General features: G+C 38.1%; 1 protein-coding gene across 11 annotated transcripts in view; it reads left to right on the forward strand.

The window, feature by feature from the left end:
• Positions 1-17,670, forward strand: part of LOC309883543 (ankyrin repeat and KH domain-containing protein 1-like) — a gene marked incomplete at its 3' end in the record, with an annotated part of 112,898 nt that overhangs the window by 39,645 nt on the left and 55,583 nt on the right. For 8 of the 11 annotated variants that reach the window (XM_082771688.1, XM_082771692.1, XM_082771691.1 and 5 more), the window contains exons 4-11: positions 2,121-2,268; positions 3,129-3,276; positions 4,253-4,486; positions 5,774-5,868; positions 8,995-9,232; positions 9,433-9,624; positions 11,059-11,168; positions 16,762-16,821. In XM_082771688.1, the coding sequence (XP_082627814.1) occupies positions 2,121-2,268; positions 3,129-3,276; positions 4,253-4,486; positions 5,774-5,868; positions 8,995-9,232; positions 9,433-9,624; positions 11,059-11,168; positions 16,762-16,821 (1,225 nt within the window). Of the gene's footprint in view, positions 1-2,120; positions 2,269-3,128; positions 3,277-4,252; positions 4,487-5,773; positions 5,869-8,994; positions 9,233-9,432; positions 9,625-11,058; positions 11,169-16,761; positions 16,839-17,670 lie in introns of those variants that run through there. The other 3 variants (XM_082771694.1, XM_082771689.1, XM_082771690.1) reach the window with 2 other exon arrangements.

Below are 17,670 nucleotides of genomic sequence, written 5' to 3' on the forward strand. Positions count from 1 at the left end.
GTTCCTAAACTGTTGAGGTAGTGACTGCACACATTGTTGAACTTCAAATCTCAGATCAGAAATCTTGAAAAGTCTATTTCTTTTTATATGGGTGAAATTATCAATTTTGTCAAAACACTGAAAGTGATTATAATACAAATATACGTGATCAGATACCTGAATGTTCTATTCAGGTCAGATCTCAGCTTGTTTTATCTAGCAGCTACTACTATGAAGGGCAACAAAGCTGGTGAGGGGTCTGGAGAACAAGTCTTACAAGGAGCAGCTGAGGGAGCTGGGGTTGTTCAGTCTGGAGAAGAGGAGGCTCAGGGGCAACCTTATAGCTCTCTTACAGGTACCTTAAAGGAGGCTGTAGCAAGGAGGAGATTGGTCTATTCCTCACATCTTTAAAAGACGTTTAGATGTAGAGTTTAGTGGTTTAGTGGAGGACTGGTTAGTGTTAGGTCAGAGGTTGGACTAGGTGATCCTGGAGGTCTCTTCCAACCTAGATGATTCTGTGACTAGCACAGTTAAGTTACATTTAGTTAGTACACAGTTAGTACATTTTTGGGTATCTGGCAAATGGGTTCCTTTTAAAATAAAGCCTTAATGTCATTTAACCATTAGTCTTTGGAAAAATTGGAACTTGCATACTTTCCTGAGGAAATGCTGCAGTCAGATGGATATATTCTTCATTGCAAATAAACTTCTTGAATGATTGTCTCTTTCAGAGAAGAAAAGTTGAAGGTTTTTAATGAATCTGAATATAATAGCTTTTGTTTTAAGACATAAGCATCCATATCTTGTAAATAAATTATACAAGTGGGAATGCATCACATACAGTCCACTGCCATTTCTACTAGAAGGCTCTTCCTCCCTTTCCTTCTACAACCACGGCATTAAATGTATTTTCACTCCTGGTGGCTCAGGGAGTGTGATTCCTTGCATATGTTTTCCAAACAAAACAATATCATTTAGATAAGTAACTGAGTTGATACTGAGAATGGCTTAATTTTGTTTACACTGAAGTGGTCAGCCACGCTTTAGCAGTTGTCTTTTCTGTTAGAAATAGACTTCTTGGTGCAGAAGAAGATTTAAAAGACAGATTTGGTTCAAAGTAAATTGAAGTTCGCTCACCTTTTTCTAGATCTGTTTAGTGTGCTTCCCTAGGTGTCAGGAGAAATAGCTCCTTTCTTTAGTGTAGAAGCTAATGATGGTTAAAGTAGTGCTTATAAACTTCCTGAGCTTTTAGATGTCAAGAACTTGGGGTATGTCTGGTCATTGCCTTTTAACGCTTAGCTTGTAATTACCTATTCTGGCTTATGAAGGATCAGTTATTAGTGTTCCGTGTAGGATTTGTGGTGTTAGTGCTGTTCAAAAAAAGTGTACTTCAGTTGGCTTATTTCATCCATATGAAAAGTTCTGTAATATACTTTCACTGTTGTATAAAAGGAAATAAGGTAAACTTTTTGTAAGACTCCTCTCCTTTCTTCCTTTAAGACCTCATTAGGTGAGGTAAGGGTTTTTCTTTGTTTGAAATGGCTGCTTAAGAAGAAGAAATTCACATGTTCACTTAAAAAAAAAAAAAAAAAAAAAAAAAAAGAAAGCTTTGGGCTAGTGCAGGGAAGGAAATGGTCCCACTTTGAGAAAGACAATGGTCAGGAAGTTTGTTTTGTGGCAATATTTGGTATTAGTAGCCTCTTTGATGCTAGGCTGTTCACTTCTTGGCTTTATCTTTACAGGAAATTTGCCTTGGTACCTGTAGCTTGTCATGGTCGTAGCCTGTGTGTATCTGGCATTCTAGAGAAGTGTGAACAGCATCAATGAGGTTTACTTCTGTATTTTGCACACACAGAACAAAGTGATTTGCAGAGAACTTTTCTTCATGTAGCCTATATAAGAGCAAGTGGTAAGCTAGCAACTGAGAGCAAGATCTAATATGGACATCAGCAAGGTCTCTATCTCCGTTTCACCAATGGAAATAATGTATAAATGTAATTTTTTCTTTTTTAAAAAAAAAAAAGTTACAAGGTATATTTTCTAGTAAAACTTAGTGCTGCCATCAGCACTAAGACTATTTCCTTGCATAAGAACACTGCCCATCTGTTTTGTGCTTACTCTTGTGATAAATGATTTTCCAGTCGCAGTTTGGCAGAAGCATGCTCAGATGGGGATGTAAATGCTGTCCGGAAGCTGCTGGATGAAGGAAGAAGCGTAAATGAACATACCGAAGAAGGAGAGAGTCTCCTTTGCTTGGCCTGTTCAGCTGGATACTATGAATTGGCACAAGTAAGTAACAAATACATTCACAACTAAACCTTTAGGAAACATTGTCTAAGGGGTTGTTAACTACTTTGGTAGTTAAACATTTTAGATACTCTGATTAAAACAATTTTTGTAGTCTAAGTGGAGTATCAGTTAATACATCTTAATGTGGGTTTACAGCTACTGTTTGTCTTTTTAATGTTAAATGTCATCATACATGTACATGCCTTAAGGTTTAACAGGCTTGTGTGAGGAATGTATCTAATGCTTTATGATTTGTCTGTTTTTCTGGCGTTGTTCTAGATACAGTCAAGGTGTTCTGCCAAGCAGGCATTGCAAGAGGATCTAAAATATCAGCAAAATAAAAAATGCAAGGGCTTACATTCTGAAGACTTATGTCTCAGTCACTCAGTCTGTTTCTTAATGGCATCTGTGTCACCAGTTAGTTTTTGACTTTCATATATGTGTATTCAATAGCAGCCGCATGTTTTTTGTGATGGGCAAGTGTGCAGAGGGAAAACTGTTTACCTGTAAGCTTGACTTAATGTGGGGCTGTGGTCATTAATGCAGGTTTATAGTTCTTCTGTCACTCCGGTTAGTGAATTGCCCTGTGGCATTGGAAAAAGTCAGTACTGCACTGTAACTTAATGTTGATTTTAACATATACAAACAAATGTAGAAAACCAGCATTTTCTGAAGCAGAGTGTAGTACAGGTGGTAATTCTACACTATTCCTAGGGAGTACCATTTGTGCTTTGCGTTGGTATTAATGTAAGGCAATGTCATGGCTGACTGGGGAATCGTTCTCAAGCCCGACTGAACTAAAAGCAAAATGGCAATGCTAGAATTTATTCATATATTAACTGAACTTTTTTTTTCTTTAGGTGCTACTAGCAATGCATGCAAATGTTGAAGATCGAGGGAATAAAGGAGACATAACTCCCTTAATGGCAGCTGCCAGTGGAGGCTATGTAGATATTGTTAAACTTCTCCTTGTTCATGGTGCAGATGTCAATTCTCAGTCTTCAACAGGTAACTGGGAAGCAGGAAATTGAACAATCAACAAAATTAGCACATAAGCCAAGTGCTTACGAATGTCAGTGGGTTTAACGTACAAGAAAACATGACATGATGAATGGTTAAGAATAGGCTAGATGCATGTTGGATGTGTTTAATAATGGCCAAATAAAGGTCTGAAGATTGCTTTTAGTATTAACAGTAATGGAAAGCACTGTTCCTCTGAAATCCATTGTGGTATTAGATGACCAGAAAAATTAATGAAGTTTAACTTCTCTCACTTTTATAGTCCAAAACTACCCATTAAGAAGGGGACATAGCTGGTCGAGACCAGTTACTATGGTCTGTTGCTTCTACCAAAGAAGAGCTACAGGTCTTTGGGCATTGAATTGTCTGCTTTGATGATGCCTGACCACAACTTAACTAACCTTGCTGAGAGTATTAAACTGCTGTTCACTTTTGCTAACCTTAAGATAGAATTTATGTTTTTTTCAAATTAAAGTCAGATGTTGAATTATGCAATGTTCATTTTATCTTGATGTTTAGTCATACTAAGTAGAACTTAACATTTACTGTAACATTTAAATCATGGCCATACATGATTATCATTTTCAGAATTAGAATTTTAAGTTGCAATAATTTTATAAATGTTTTTTCAAGGGATCAATGGATGTTATTTTAGACAAAACACAAAAATCAACAAAACACAACGAGCAATTTTCATGCTCACTACAGAGTTTGAGATTTATTTGATCTCTGTGTGCTGAAGTAGGAAGCTTAAAGAAAAAACACCGATATTTTCTACTATTGTCTTAGTTTTAAAACTTTCATATTATAGTTGTGTTGAAGTTATTGGCCGGAGTAACATTACTGTGAGGTAAAAGGCTGCTGCTTGTGATGTTTTTGGTTTTGTTCAGAGTTTTAAAAACTAAATTTTCTGTATTGGGACTAGGTAATGGAAAAGACTTACATGCAAACTTCTTCTCTGCAGGAAACACAGCGCTCACTTACGCTTGTGCTGGGGGCTTTGTTGACATAGTGAAGGTGCTATTGAAAGCAGGTGCTAACATTGAAGACCACAATGAGAATGGGCATACCCCCTTAATGGAAGCAGCCAGTGCAGGTCATGTTGAGGTTGCAAGAGTATTGCTGGAATATGGTGCAGGAATCAATACTCACTCCAACGAGTTCAAAGAAAGTGCACTTACACTTGCATGCTACAAAGGTATTATTTTGTACCTTATTTTGTTTTTGTTGTTGCAATTTCTTTTCTGGGGTTTGTCTAACTCAGGGTTCCGGCCAAACTTTGGTTCAATGTTTTCTTAACTGTTTACAGAATGCCAGGTTTTAATTTTAAACTCGATGTCAGGAAATGATCATCCTTGGTGTAGTTGTATTAAGACTGTCTACTTGTATCCAAATGTGGTAGACACACATTCAGCATGCTGGAGATGAAATCTTGTGACTGGCTGTGTCCAAACTTGTGCTTTGGCACAGCACCACTTTCCTCTTTCCCCACTACTGCATTTTCCATTTCATTCAGATTCCCTTCACAAACTACCTGCAAGTTCTGAAAAACACGTTACTGTTAGTGAAATGTCAGGTTAGACTAGATATTTTTAGAATATGTGATGGGGGAAAAATGCTAGTATTATTACTGAATACTTTTCCTCAGCTGTAATTTTGGAAGATGTTTATGAATTAATTCATTATTGTGAACACTTGTGGACTTTAATTTCCTGTGCAGTTCAAAGTTTCTACATAAAATAACTTGGTGCCATGGTAATCCATTGGACTTCCAGATTCTCTTCTTCCAAAGGAAAAAACAAACAATAAAAAAATTCCAGTGAATGTTTTTCTCCTAATAGAAACTATAAAGATGCAGATTATTGTCATAGTGACTTATGTTTTGGCTCTGCAGTTAGAATTGGAGGATACTGGTTATGTATAACCCATCAAAAGACTTGGATCTGATACTGTCATGGACTCCCTGCAACATACAGTAGTTCATTACAGAGTTTTCTGTAATGGTACTCCTGAAAATGTTGGAGGGATACTCTTGTTTCTTGCAATGTTAAACTTAGTAGGTGGGATGTAATGCAAGATCTTCATTGACTAGGGATTTCCTTATCTTTGGCAAGAAGGTTGAGCTACCTTATGTTCCCCTCCAAAATGTATATTGCTTTGGAACACTTACACAACCGTGTAACAACATTGTATAAGGAACAAGCACAGTCTTTTGTAGCTTGAAGTCACAAGTTCCTGTTGTATAAATTTGAATTAGAGAGGTCTGTCTTAATTTCATAGTTGGGCAGTATCATTGGAAAAGACAGTCTGATGTCTGACCGTTCTGCAATTGATTTTCATTAGAGGACTTAAAGAGCAGATTTATGAGTTGAAACATGGATTTACACTTTCATATCTTATTATAAAATTATTAAATGTATTTTCTGTACTACTGAAAACTTATGATATTAAATGCTTGCTTATTTTGTTCTGTTTCATTTTGAAGGCCATTTAGATATGGTTCGTTTTTTGCTTGAAGCTGGAGCTGATCAAGAACATAAAACAGATGAGATGCACACAGCACTAATGGAGGCCTGCATGGTAAATAGCCTTTATTTGTACTTCTTCCCCCTCGGTGGGAGAGGAATAGAGGAGATGATAAAATGAAGGGGGCCTTTGTTAACAAGCTGTTTTAGGTCTGCAATTGAGAGTTTTAATTGTTACTGTAAGATAGTCTTTAGTATAGTTAACACAGGCAACTTCTTAGTCTAATTAGTTTTAGGGGAAAAAAATCTGTATTTTGGGTACGTGATACATTGTATTAAATGTTCCCAATGTGAACTGTAGGTGTAATTAATTTGCAATGCTATAGTGTAGTAGGTTGAGCCCAAGTCGCTTTCTTTTGCAGTATAAAGGAGTTTTCTGCCTTTGTCTTTATAAATAAGGTCTCACAGACCATCATGGCATGAGCCTTCCAGAAGTGCATTGAACTGGATGAGTAATGCATTGCACTTACCCTTTCACCACAGCGGGGAAAAAAGTGTTACATGTAGAGACAGTTTGCTTTATTCTAGGTTTCTGTAAATGTGAGTTTTTTGTTTTGCAAACAAACAAAAACATAGTTCAAAAGTAGTTCAGTTCTTAGTTCCCTGTTTTCATAGGAAGCACAGAGAATGGAGGAAAAAATAGTTTTCTTCCAGTAAGCTATATACCCTAGAATATGGGCAGCAATGTTCCCCACTAGTCTTCTGAGATCAGGAGGATCGGTTGTTCTTTTACTGCAGCTGTGAGGTGCTGATGCCAGTCACCAAGGTCAGATTATTACATCTCAAGTGGTGTTGGTCTTCTGATAGTGAGATGGTAATAGTAGCCTTGAATAGGCTTCCCTGTATGACAGCCTAGTGCCAATAAAGAATTTGGAAGGACCCAATTGTGGTGGGTGTGTGGTGTCACCTAAAGGAGATGGCAGCATGGCTGCAAACTAAACGTTAGATTTGGTCACTTCTCATAATAGTCTGAGCAGCATGTTAACTTGGGGTCTGTGAAATGTCTCAGCTGGGGAAGTTATGTTGGTGGTCTGAATGCTGTTACTTTGGGGTATTTCAGACCAGTTTGCATCATGTATTTGACCTTTAAAAGCAATAGAGAGGAAACTGATCTTTTTAAGTTCCAACTCTGAGTCTAGTGATGAAGTTTTTCCGTGTTATCTTTTAGCTACACCCTTGTGGAAGGAAACCATTCTGGCAAATTATTGTGACTTTTGCCAGCCAGCCTTCCGTGTTCTTTAACCAGTGCTACAAAGAAATACAGGTTGATATCTGAGCCTCCAAGTTTTGGTAGTATGTTCTGGTCAAATGGGAGCACTACACCAAAGATAATACATCTTGGTTAGGTGAGGTGGTGGTTGGCTCTTTGACCAGCTTCACTGAGATCAACAGCCTGTCCTTAATTTACACATTTGGTTGCTGTTAATCTCATGTTACCTAGTATCTGCTTCATGGTTAACCTAAAAGAGACAAGCATTGTCAGGAGTTGCCTGTTTGATACCCCTCTTTCCCTATTTTCTGTTGCTCTGTGTTAGCTGTTGGAGTTACTGGCTAGTAATTCTGAGATCAGAATGGGGAAGTAGTTCACTTAAGATCGCTGTTCTTAATGGAGTAAGTCTTTATTTTTGCGAATGAGTATGTGATGTAAGTAAGAATTCCACTTTATGATCATGTCTGTGCTCTAACCTGAACAACTCTGGTTTTAAGTTTGGACAAAGGGGTATTCTAATGTCTTTTTTGCCCTTTAATATTGCTCAACTTCATTTGGATTTCTTTCCAAGAAAACAATGTAAAAACATCTGCTTTTTGCCACTGAAATTGCCCTTTTTTTTTTTTTTTTTTTTTGACTATACTGGGAGGAAGTGTTCTCTTTCTTCTCTATGAAAATCTGCCAGTAACTGTTGGGGCCAGTTTAAAGTATTAATCCAGGTTTATCGTCGTGTCCCAGAAGAACCACTGTGTCAGGGCACAGAGCTCTGTGAGCACAACTAAATCATCAAAGCTGTCTGAACAGTTTTTTCCTCTTCTAGAAGAATCCATATTTCTTCTTTGAATAGTAATTATAGCGATCATTATGATGCACCTAAAATGTATGCATCTGCAGTATACAAGGCAGAAAGTGTTTTTTCTCTACTAAGAGATGCTAACAGCATACCTCAATTTAAGTCTCTCACTTTGGAATCCCCTTTTGTCCTTACTATGTCCTTACTTGTATATGCTGAAGAAAGATTCAGTATGACATCCTCTGATGAGACTCTTGTTTCTCACTGAGCACTGTTTCTATGACTTGAGTCTTCTACCAGCGTAGTTTATCCATTTGGGTTTTCCAATCTCCCTTCTCCGAAGTGTTCCAATCCATTTGTGTTAGTAATATGAGAGGGAGAAACCAGGAGGGTGTTCTTTCCTGATGCCAAAATTTCTTTGCATTTGCTTATTCTCAAAGGTATTGTGGCTCTCTACAAAACACACCTTAGGTAAATCATGAATTTTTGGTACTGGGGCTCTTTCAAGGAACTGGGAGTTTAGTAGTAGTTTCTGGAGAAGCTAACAGCTACCTTTATCTGCTTTGATTGGGAAGTCTGAATGACAGCTATGGCAATCCTAATTCTCTTCCTTCATTGGCAGATTGGCTCACCACAAGTCATTTTTCATTAGCCTTTTAAGATTTGTTCCAGCCTTCCCTCCTCATGTTAATCTACCTTACTGAAGTTTTTCAGCAGATATCTTTCTCAGGATATAGAAACTGACAGTTGGAGCCTTTTTGTTTGTAGAAGCTATGAATCAACTCTAAAGAAAGTCTTTTTTTTTTTTTTTTTCCAGTGTTTGGTTTGAGGTTTAGTCATGCAGTGGATTTAGTCATGGTATTTGTTTGCTATCTACAATACTTTTGTGCCCCAGGTATTTTGCTGGGTATTTAAGAATGTCTTACCCCATAACTCTTCCCCTACTCAGCACAAGAAAGGGGGGAAAGAAAATCTAGCTCTTTTTTCCTGATGCATTTAAACCTAACATAAGTGTAGGTGGAAATCTAAATGTCAGGTTAATCCAATTATTACAATAATGTCGTAAATTAAACCATGAGCTTCCTCTAGGTCACTTTCAGACCTAGTGCACGTAGTAGTGGTTGCAACTAGTGCATTAAATGCCTTTTTTGATTTCTGTTTTCACCTCTGTTTTGTAGGATGGACACGTGGAGGTAGCACGCTTGCTTTTAGATAGTGGTGCTCAAGTGAATATGCCTGCAGATTCATTTGAATCTCCCCTCACCCTGGCTGCTTGTGGTGGACATGTGGAGTTAGCAGCTCTCCTGATAGAAAGGGGAGCTAACCTGGAGGAAGTTAATGATGAAGGTTATACTCCTCTCATGGAAGCCGCACGCGAAGGTCATGAAGAGATGGTGGCATTGTTGCTGGCACAAGGTGAAATCACTGTTTCTGTAGCATTATTATGAAGCATGCAGTGTTGACTTCCCCATTAAGTATTCTGTACAAATTCCTCTAATCTGGCCTGTGCTGTAACTACAGAGCAAAACTAAAACACCTGAACTGTGGAGGTGATAATCATTCGTGTTTCCATCCTTTCTCTGGTCAGTTAAAATAACAGCTATTTTGTTTCCTAGGGGCAAATATAAATGCACAGACAGAAGAAACACAGGAGACAGCTCTTACTCTGGCATGTTGTGGAGGGTTTTCTGAAGTGGCTGACTTCCTTATTAAGGCAGGAGCTGATATAGAACTTGGTTGCTCAACGCCTTTGATGGAAGCTGCTCAAGAGGGTCATCTTGAATTGGTGAAATACTTGCTAGCAGCAGGTACGTATACAGTACAAATGATCTGGCACGCAGACTTCATATATTTGAATCATATGATTTAGAAGATACCTAGGCTCGGTGGTGGCAGCGTTGTAACAAGAAACCATCCTCAGGTGCCTAGATAAGGGGCGTGTGTGTTTTTCACCTTAATATTGTTTGATACTGTTAACAGAGGAAGGTGCCTCATGGAATACTGGTTTCTGTTGAATCTCCAATAAATACCAATATTCATTAGGAAAATTGTTTCCAGCATTTAGCAAAATATTAATACAGATAATGCTTGTTTTTATATTCTGCTCCTGCTTTAACTAAGCCAAATGATCTGCAAACAAGTAGTCTTCCTGAATAACAAGTACTTCAGAAATTGGGCCCTGAGAAGCAGTGTACAAGACAGGTTTTGGAGTGTGCTGAATTTCTTCATTATAAAGTCATATAAAATTAAATCTTGCTGGAGTTGGTTGGGGTGAAAAGACACTTCAATGTTCATCTGTCAATTTAAAGCTGGTAGAAACTAGAGTATGTTAATATTATTTAAAAAAAAAAAAAAAAGAAGAAAAAAGAAAAAGCTGCATTTTATATATTTTCCTTGTATTGGACAGTAACTTATTTGATATTCTGTTTTTTAAGAATGAGCATAAAATGTGCCGGATTTGTAATTCTAGAAAGTAATGCTCGCTGCTCATCAAGGGACAGTAACAATGGTGTCTCTTACGCAGTGACACCAGCATGTGACACCAGTCACAAGCTTGCTTGAAACTCTGGTTGCACTTCACTTACAGTGATAATGTAGAAAGTTAATTGAGGATTTTTTTGGCATCACTTGATTTCTAAATATTTCTTGCACCTTGGAAATAAGAAATTAGCTAATCACATTTCCTTTTTTAGAAGACTAAAACATAATTTTAATGTAGCTGATAAAAACATAAAGCTAGCCAAATTATTTCACTGATACAGTTTTAAAGAAAATGGTTTCAAAGAACAGGGAAGACATAAAATTTGTAGAAGTATATTTTCTTGTATTAATACAAGAAAAGTAAGTATTAATAAGTATTAATACTTATTCAGTAAAATGCATTTTGCCTGGTTTTACAGCTACCTGTCAAATGGGTAGTCTAGACAAGCATCTGAATTAACTTTTGTTGTTGGAACTGAAATCTTTATTGCTGTAGGGGAAGAATAGTAATAAGTGACCAATAAGTGCTTCAGTTTTCAGTTAAGCCTCTTCTAAACCTTGGCTTATCCCATCTACTCAGGATATTGTTATTATGAGATCAATGTTGACCATGAGAGCAATGCCTGTGGGCTGTGGAAGCTTTAGGTCTGTAGGATGTAACTGTTGTTGTGGACAAATATTGCCTTGAATTTATGTTTATCAGATATGAAATACTTGATAAGGAGATGTTCAGTAAGAAGAAAAAATTGTTGTCTCTGCAGGGGCTAATGTTCATGCCACCACGGCAACAGGAGATACAGCTTTGACCTATGCCTGTGAAAATGGACATACTGATGTTGCGGATGTGTTGCTTCAAGCTGGTGCTGATTTGGTAAGGCTTCTGTTGCCTTTTGTGGGGAAAACTTGGTTTGAAACTCCTTGCCAAAGGTTGTATGCTTGTAGAGCAGGAAGCTCTCAACAGCTGAGTTTCATATATGAATATGAAAAGAGGAGTGAGTAACTTTTTAAAAAGCTTACATGTTCTGCTTGCTCTAAAAAAAAATAGAATTTCTTCTATGGGTCAAATATTAGCTAATAAGTTTTAGCTATAGATTACACATGTGACAGTTAATTACCATAATTTCAATATGTTCCATAGGTTTTCTTGTTTAGCAGGATACAATTCTACATTACCTTTATTTTTTTGTGCCTCATAATTTTTTCTAAAATATTGCAGATTACAGTTTCTGTTTTACTGCTGTGAATTTAAAATAGGCTAGTAGTAGGATATATTACTTTTCTGTTGTTAATTTCTGAGTCCTTTTGGTATTCTTTTGTGTTGCAGCTTTCAAGAGTTAATCTAAGCAAATGACTTTTAAATGACCAACATAGTATGATCTTTTATTTTTTCCAGAAATCTTTTCTTTCTTGTAACTTTTTTCTGTATACTGCTTTCATAGTGCTTCTTTTTTTATGATGCTTCTTTTTTTTTAATGATGCTTTTAACCACAACTTTTTTAATGTTAACTGTTTTTTAAATTTGTTTTTACTTTTCTGATGTGCAGTGAGACACCTAAAATTTCTTCTTCATGACCTACAGTTATAATATTTGTCTGGCTTTTAAGCAGCAAAAGCAAATGATACCTTAGTCTTCTAAAGGAGATCAGGAGTCTTACATCTTATAAAGCAGAAGCAGGGAAGATTGTGCTTTTGTTTGTTTGTTTTAAATCTTCTTTTTCCTCACTGCTTTTGTGCTTTTTTTTTTTTTGGTGGGGAGGGTATTATTAGGGACTTATCTCAAAATAAGTCTTTAACTATTTGAAGTTTCAATTAAAAATTATATTTTTAAATACAATTAATACTTCCACTATTGTTGTGAATATAGGTTGTTTTTTTGGGGGGGGGGGGTTCAACAATTTATCTGCAGGAAAATTGTAGTTCATAACAATGCCTTCCTACCAGGAAGGGAAGTCATGCTAATTGTGGGGGTGTTAGTGGAATTGTTAGGGGGTGGCACATCTTCTGAACTTTGCTCAATTTACTGTTAGTTACTAATCAGTAACCACTTAAATAGATGTAGGCCTTTTTGGTTTTACTTGTGATTTAAAAAAAAAAAAAAAAAAAAAAAAAAGTACTTTGGAAAAGTATATAATCCATGACAGTGAGTAGCACAGCTACAAAGCCTGAAACAAAGAAATATAAATTTGGTGTGCAGAAGCTTTTAAAAAGATACAACAGTTTCTGCTTGCATGTAACTTTAATTATTTACAATTTACAAAAATGTCAATTACTGTATTTTCTTCTCTCACCTCTCCTGTGTGGGTTATTTAGAACAGTGCTTGTGGCCTTTAGCATCTAGCTCAGTGGTCAGTATTGCTGAGAAAAACAGCAAGCCTTTCTAAATTAAAGTCTTACTTTAATGCATTTTTTTTTGTGTGCTGCCAATCAAAATGAAAAACTGTCAAGAAAATTATAGTAAGGAAGAAAAGTAAAATTTCTGTCAGTGGTAATTGGCTGTAGTCTATCCAAATAGTTGCTTATTGTTGAAGCACTGGTTTACATGTGGGGAGGGAGTCTTTCCATGTAGTTTCCCTGGTTTTGAATTCTGATGTTACGTAACAATCTTGCATTTAAAAGGCAATTGCAGTCGCTAACATAGGTATGTTAAACTTCTGTAATTATTTCTTAAGATGGAGGGAAGATGTTTGTCAAAAGCCACATGGTAAAGTTGTATTCTAAATAGTAAAGATGAAATCTTTAGAACAGGGAGATGCCTGTAGAAGTGTTGCGATGCTTACAGTGGGTGCCTAGAGTTTTGAAGAGTTTCTTTTCAAACTTTTGTGTTGCTTTGCTTTTTTAGAAATTCTGAGCTGTTGTGAATAAATTTGCCATGATTGTGATTGATCTAAGGAAGGTTTTGCAAGAGTGTCACCTTATCGCTGGAGTTTGAAATCCCTTTGGCAGTACCGTTCTTGTAGATTTCAACGTTCACTTGTAATTTAAATGAGATTAGTTTTCTTCACCAAGTTGTCACAGGAAGTCTGTGGTGTTGTGGTTAAATTGGTGCTCTGTCTGTCACTGTTTTTCTCATTAATTTTGCTTTCTTTCTGTTGTTAAGGCACATCAGATGAAAATGCCTCTTCATTTGCTTTTCTTTTTCATGGTGCAACTTCAGTCTTTCTTGAGACTGCTTTCTGGAATCCAACTCTTTACCTGGGGTTTATATTCCAGTCACTGAGGAGATGGACATGTGCCATTTTACCTTGTGTTCCTTTTTGAGGGAAAATACTGATTATGTCTATATTAAAATAAAAGAGGGCCAAGGTCTGTTCCTGAAATGCCAGAAGAAAGGGCTGTTGTTGAACCCATCCATGCAGTGTTGCACTGGACCTGAGGATTCACCGAGCTTGTGCCTGTACCCAGTGTTTATAAGATTTTGGTTTGTCTGTGGCTATGTTGGCTTTTGGGCTATGTTGCAGTCCACCAGAATGGTGTTTGTTTAACACATCACTGGGACTATGCACTGAGCATGTGGGATGAGGTCTTGAAGTTCATCAGGGTGCAAGGCCTCTGAGATCAGTGGAGACTAACTTGATGTTGTGTTATCCATGCTGCCTGCAGGGAACAGCTTCTGGTGCCCCTTGTTCCCATGATTCTGGACAGGGCCAGAACTGTGCCAGGGAGGCTGTTAAGGAATAAACAGTGTGAAAGGTCAGAGATCCCATGCCTGAACTTGTTTCCTAGCCCTGGTTTATCTATTTACCTGGGAAACTACAGGCCAGTCAGTCTCACCTATGTCCCTGGAAAGGTGTTGGAACAGCTTGTTCTAGATACATCTCCAAGCACTTGGAAGAGAAGAAAGTTATAAGGAGTAGTCAGCATGGATTCATCACAGGAAGTCGTGCTCAACCAACCTCGTTGCCTTCTATGGTGGCATCACCAGCTGGGTAGATGAGGGGAGGGCAGTGGATGTCATCTATCTTGACTTGAGCAAGGCTTTTGGTACTGTTTCCCATGACATCCTACTAGCAAAGCTGAGAAAGTGTGGGATAGAGGAGTAGACAGTAAGGTGGGTTGAGAACTGGCTGACGGGCCGAGCTCAGAGGGTGGTGATCGGCGGCACAGAGTCTGGCTGGAGGCCTGTGACTGTTGTGGCCAGAAGGTCAAGGGAGGTGATCCTCCCCCTCTACTCTGCCCTGGTCAGGACTCACCTGGGATACTGTGTCCAGTTCCGGGCTCCCTGGTACAAAAAAGACAGGGAGCTCCTGGAAAGAGGAGGCCTGGAGGCCTACCTGCTCTAGGGAACCTGCTTTGGCAGGGGGGTTGGACCCGATGATCTCTTGAGGTCCCTTCCAACCCCTTCAATTCTGTGATTCACAGTAGAGGTGTGGTCAGTGCTGAGTTTTGTTGTTGCTTTGTTTTGTGAGCTGTCTGCATACTGTTTACTTTCAGACCACGAAGACAGGGAGCACGGTTTTTTGAGAATTTTTCTCTCTGATGATAAATTGAGGAAAGTTGCTCATGTTTCTTCCCCAAATGTGCTTGAAGTAAAGGAACTATAAATACTGGCTGTATTTATCTGTATTAAGTCTTTTCTCATTTGCTAGGTGGTCAGGTCTGAGCAGAATTTAAGTGGAGACTTCAAGGCTGCAGCTCTGAGGAGGAACCTCTTTTGGGCTGCATTAGTCACATCAGCAGAGGGCAGAAGATGTTTCTGTCAGGCAACTCATTGAGAACTGAATTCCTTGAACTTTGCTAAAGTTATGCAGCTCATGTCCTGAACTGATTTGTTTGTTGTTTGTGTCCTGTTGAGGCTTTATCAATCTCCAAATAGAATCATGAGCTGAAGTTCAAGCAAGTTATTCTAGTTCCCACTGAAGTCTTGTTTGAACTGAGCAATTATTACAACTATATCTCAGCACAAAAATGATAGTGTTCCTGCAAGCAGAAAAAGAGAGGTCTTGCTTTCCAGGGGCTGATTCTCTGACATAGGTATTAAACATGTAATTTATTCGAGGAACCAAGCACCAGGTGATGAAGGGAAATAGCCTCAAGTTGCACTGGGGAGGTTTAGGTTGGATATTAAGAGAAATTCCTTTACTGAAAGGGTTGTGCAGCATTGGAAGAGGCTGCTCAAGGAAATGGTTGAGTCGCCATCCCTGGAGGTCTTCAGGAAACTTGTAGTTGTAGAACTCAGTAGCATGGTTTAGTGGTGGGCTTGCCAGTATTAGGTTAAAGGTAGGACTAGATGGTCTTAGGGGTCTTTTTCAACCTGAATGATTCTATGAGTCTGAAGGCTTTGCTGAATTCATTAAGCATAGTGGCTTTATAAGAACCAGGAGAACAATGATGCTTACGATTGATGTTCTTGGATGTGTTTGGTTTTCCCTTTAAAACTCTGTAGTGGGATGTTATACGAGAAGTGACAAATACCAGAGCATATCTTTGTCTTCTGCAGAGCTGTTTGCTCATGTATGGTATTTTTGATGAAGTCATATCTTCTTGTGACTAATTCTTTATGTCCTGACTTGTTAGCAATTATTTTGATTGTTTTCTAATGGAGTTCCTTAAGGTATATGTGTTTTATGTCTTGAAAGAAACAAAGTTGGCCTGTGCAAATCTGTAGTAAAATAGGTTTCACAGGTCTACAATTTTTCTTGTTAATGTATGTGTTTGAAATTTGCTTGCTTTTGTGAAGTATATGAATGACTTAATGAGGCACATCTGAAGACTTCAGACTGTGATTCCACCTGATTAAGATTCTCACACTAATGTGAATCCTTAATGCAAAACTCACTGTCCTTTATGTACGTGACACACTACATGTTTGCAGCATAGAATAACTTAGATTGGATTTAGGCCTAAGATCATCACGGCATGATGTGTAAGGCAGTTTTCAAACACCTACAAAAGTAGACAATACTTCAAGAATTCGAACGAAATGATGATGGAGATCTGTAATGGAATCTAACAACTAAGCTTTTTTTAGAGTGAGGGTTTTGAGTTGTCATGTTTTCCTATACCGCTTCTTTGAGCATCAGTGGAATATCAGGAATTTTAGGTCTCTTTAGATTTGGCCCTCAATCTTCTACAAATAAAGCAAAAGGCGGTAAGGACACGGGAAGCTAATTTTTGTAGTTAACGCCTTTTTGATGCTGTGTTTTTGCAATCTCTGGATGGTGTAAAGTACAATGAAATCCTTTGTTTTGCCAATAGGGAATAAAAGGTCATCTTGTATTTAATCAGATGCTGTGTATAACCTTTATGCTATCTTTGTGAACCTGAACGGATTGTAGTAGGAATCTTAACTGGTGAGAGCTGCGTTGCTTGGTTTTACCATTGTGTTTTGTTGGTGAAATTGCAGTAAAGCAGAACGTTCAGTTGGTGGATCTGATCCATTTAAATTCACTTTCCAGGTCTTCATGACCAAGGATGACATTTATGTGTAGAACAAGAGACGTGAGTTCTTCTTTTTCCTTCCGCAGGACAAGCAGGAGGACTTAAAGAAGACTATTTTGGAGGGCATAGAGACGGGCAAGCATCAGGTGAGGTTGGCCTTTGATGCTTGTAAGCTGCAGCCTCAGGATACGCAGCCTCAGGATACATGCTGAAGATGAGCATGGCTTTAAAGCACTTATGTTTCTTCAAAAAATCTTCAAAAGAGACTTGTGTAGACTAGAAATGCCTTCTTTGTCCTGCATTTTTCCTTCTTTTGGGTTTTCTGAAACCCTATTTTTATAGAAGAAAAAAGTACCTCAACCTGCAGCATGTATGAAGGTTATCTCATTGAGCCTATTATCACTAATAGTTCTGTTAAACTTCTTAGTGTATTTATGGTTTCCTGTAAGGTGTTCCCTTTTCAGATACTTACTCTAAACTAGAGGCCTAGTTGTGTTCTTAGGTGCCTCTGAAATTGTTTGCCCATGTATCTTGGGAAAGTTGTCTGGGACAATTAGGTTGGTGACTGCTAGCATCTTTTGATAGGAGTTCAATCTTGAAAACAAGCAAGTGGTATAGCATGAAGAACAGTATTACTTGTTGGCTGTCATAAGAAATCTTGTAAATCATTTTGCTGAGAGTAACAAATTTAGACTTGAGTTGTTAAATATCAACTTCAGAGTTGACAGTATTCACTGAGGAACTGAACATTGTTGTGGACTGGAGAGGCTTGCTAAAGAGTTGAGGAGAGAAGTTGGACCTTTTGTAGTGGGTTTATGTGGCAAGGTTTTGGTAATGGGGGGCTGCAGGAGGGGCCTCTTTGAGAGGAATCCAGAAGCTGCCCCATGTTAGATAAGGGCCAGCTTTAGTTGGCTCCAAAGGGGCCTGCTGCTGCTCGGAGCCAAGCCAATAAGCAACATTAGTGATAGTCATAGAATGGCTTGGGTTGGAAGGGA

Source organism: Aythya marila (genome assembly GCF_965140915.1).
Source record: "Aythya marila genome assembly, chromosome: 14".
Taxonomy (NCBI): Eukaryota; Metazoa; Chordata; class Aves; order Anseriformes; family Anatidae; genus Aythya; species Aythya marila.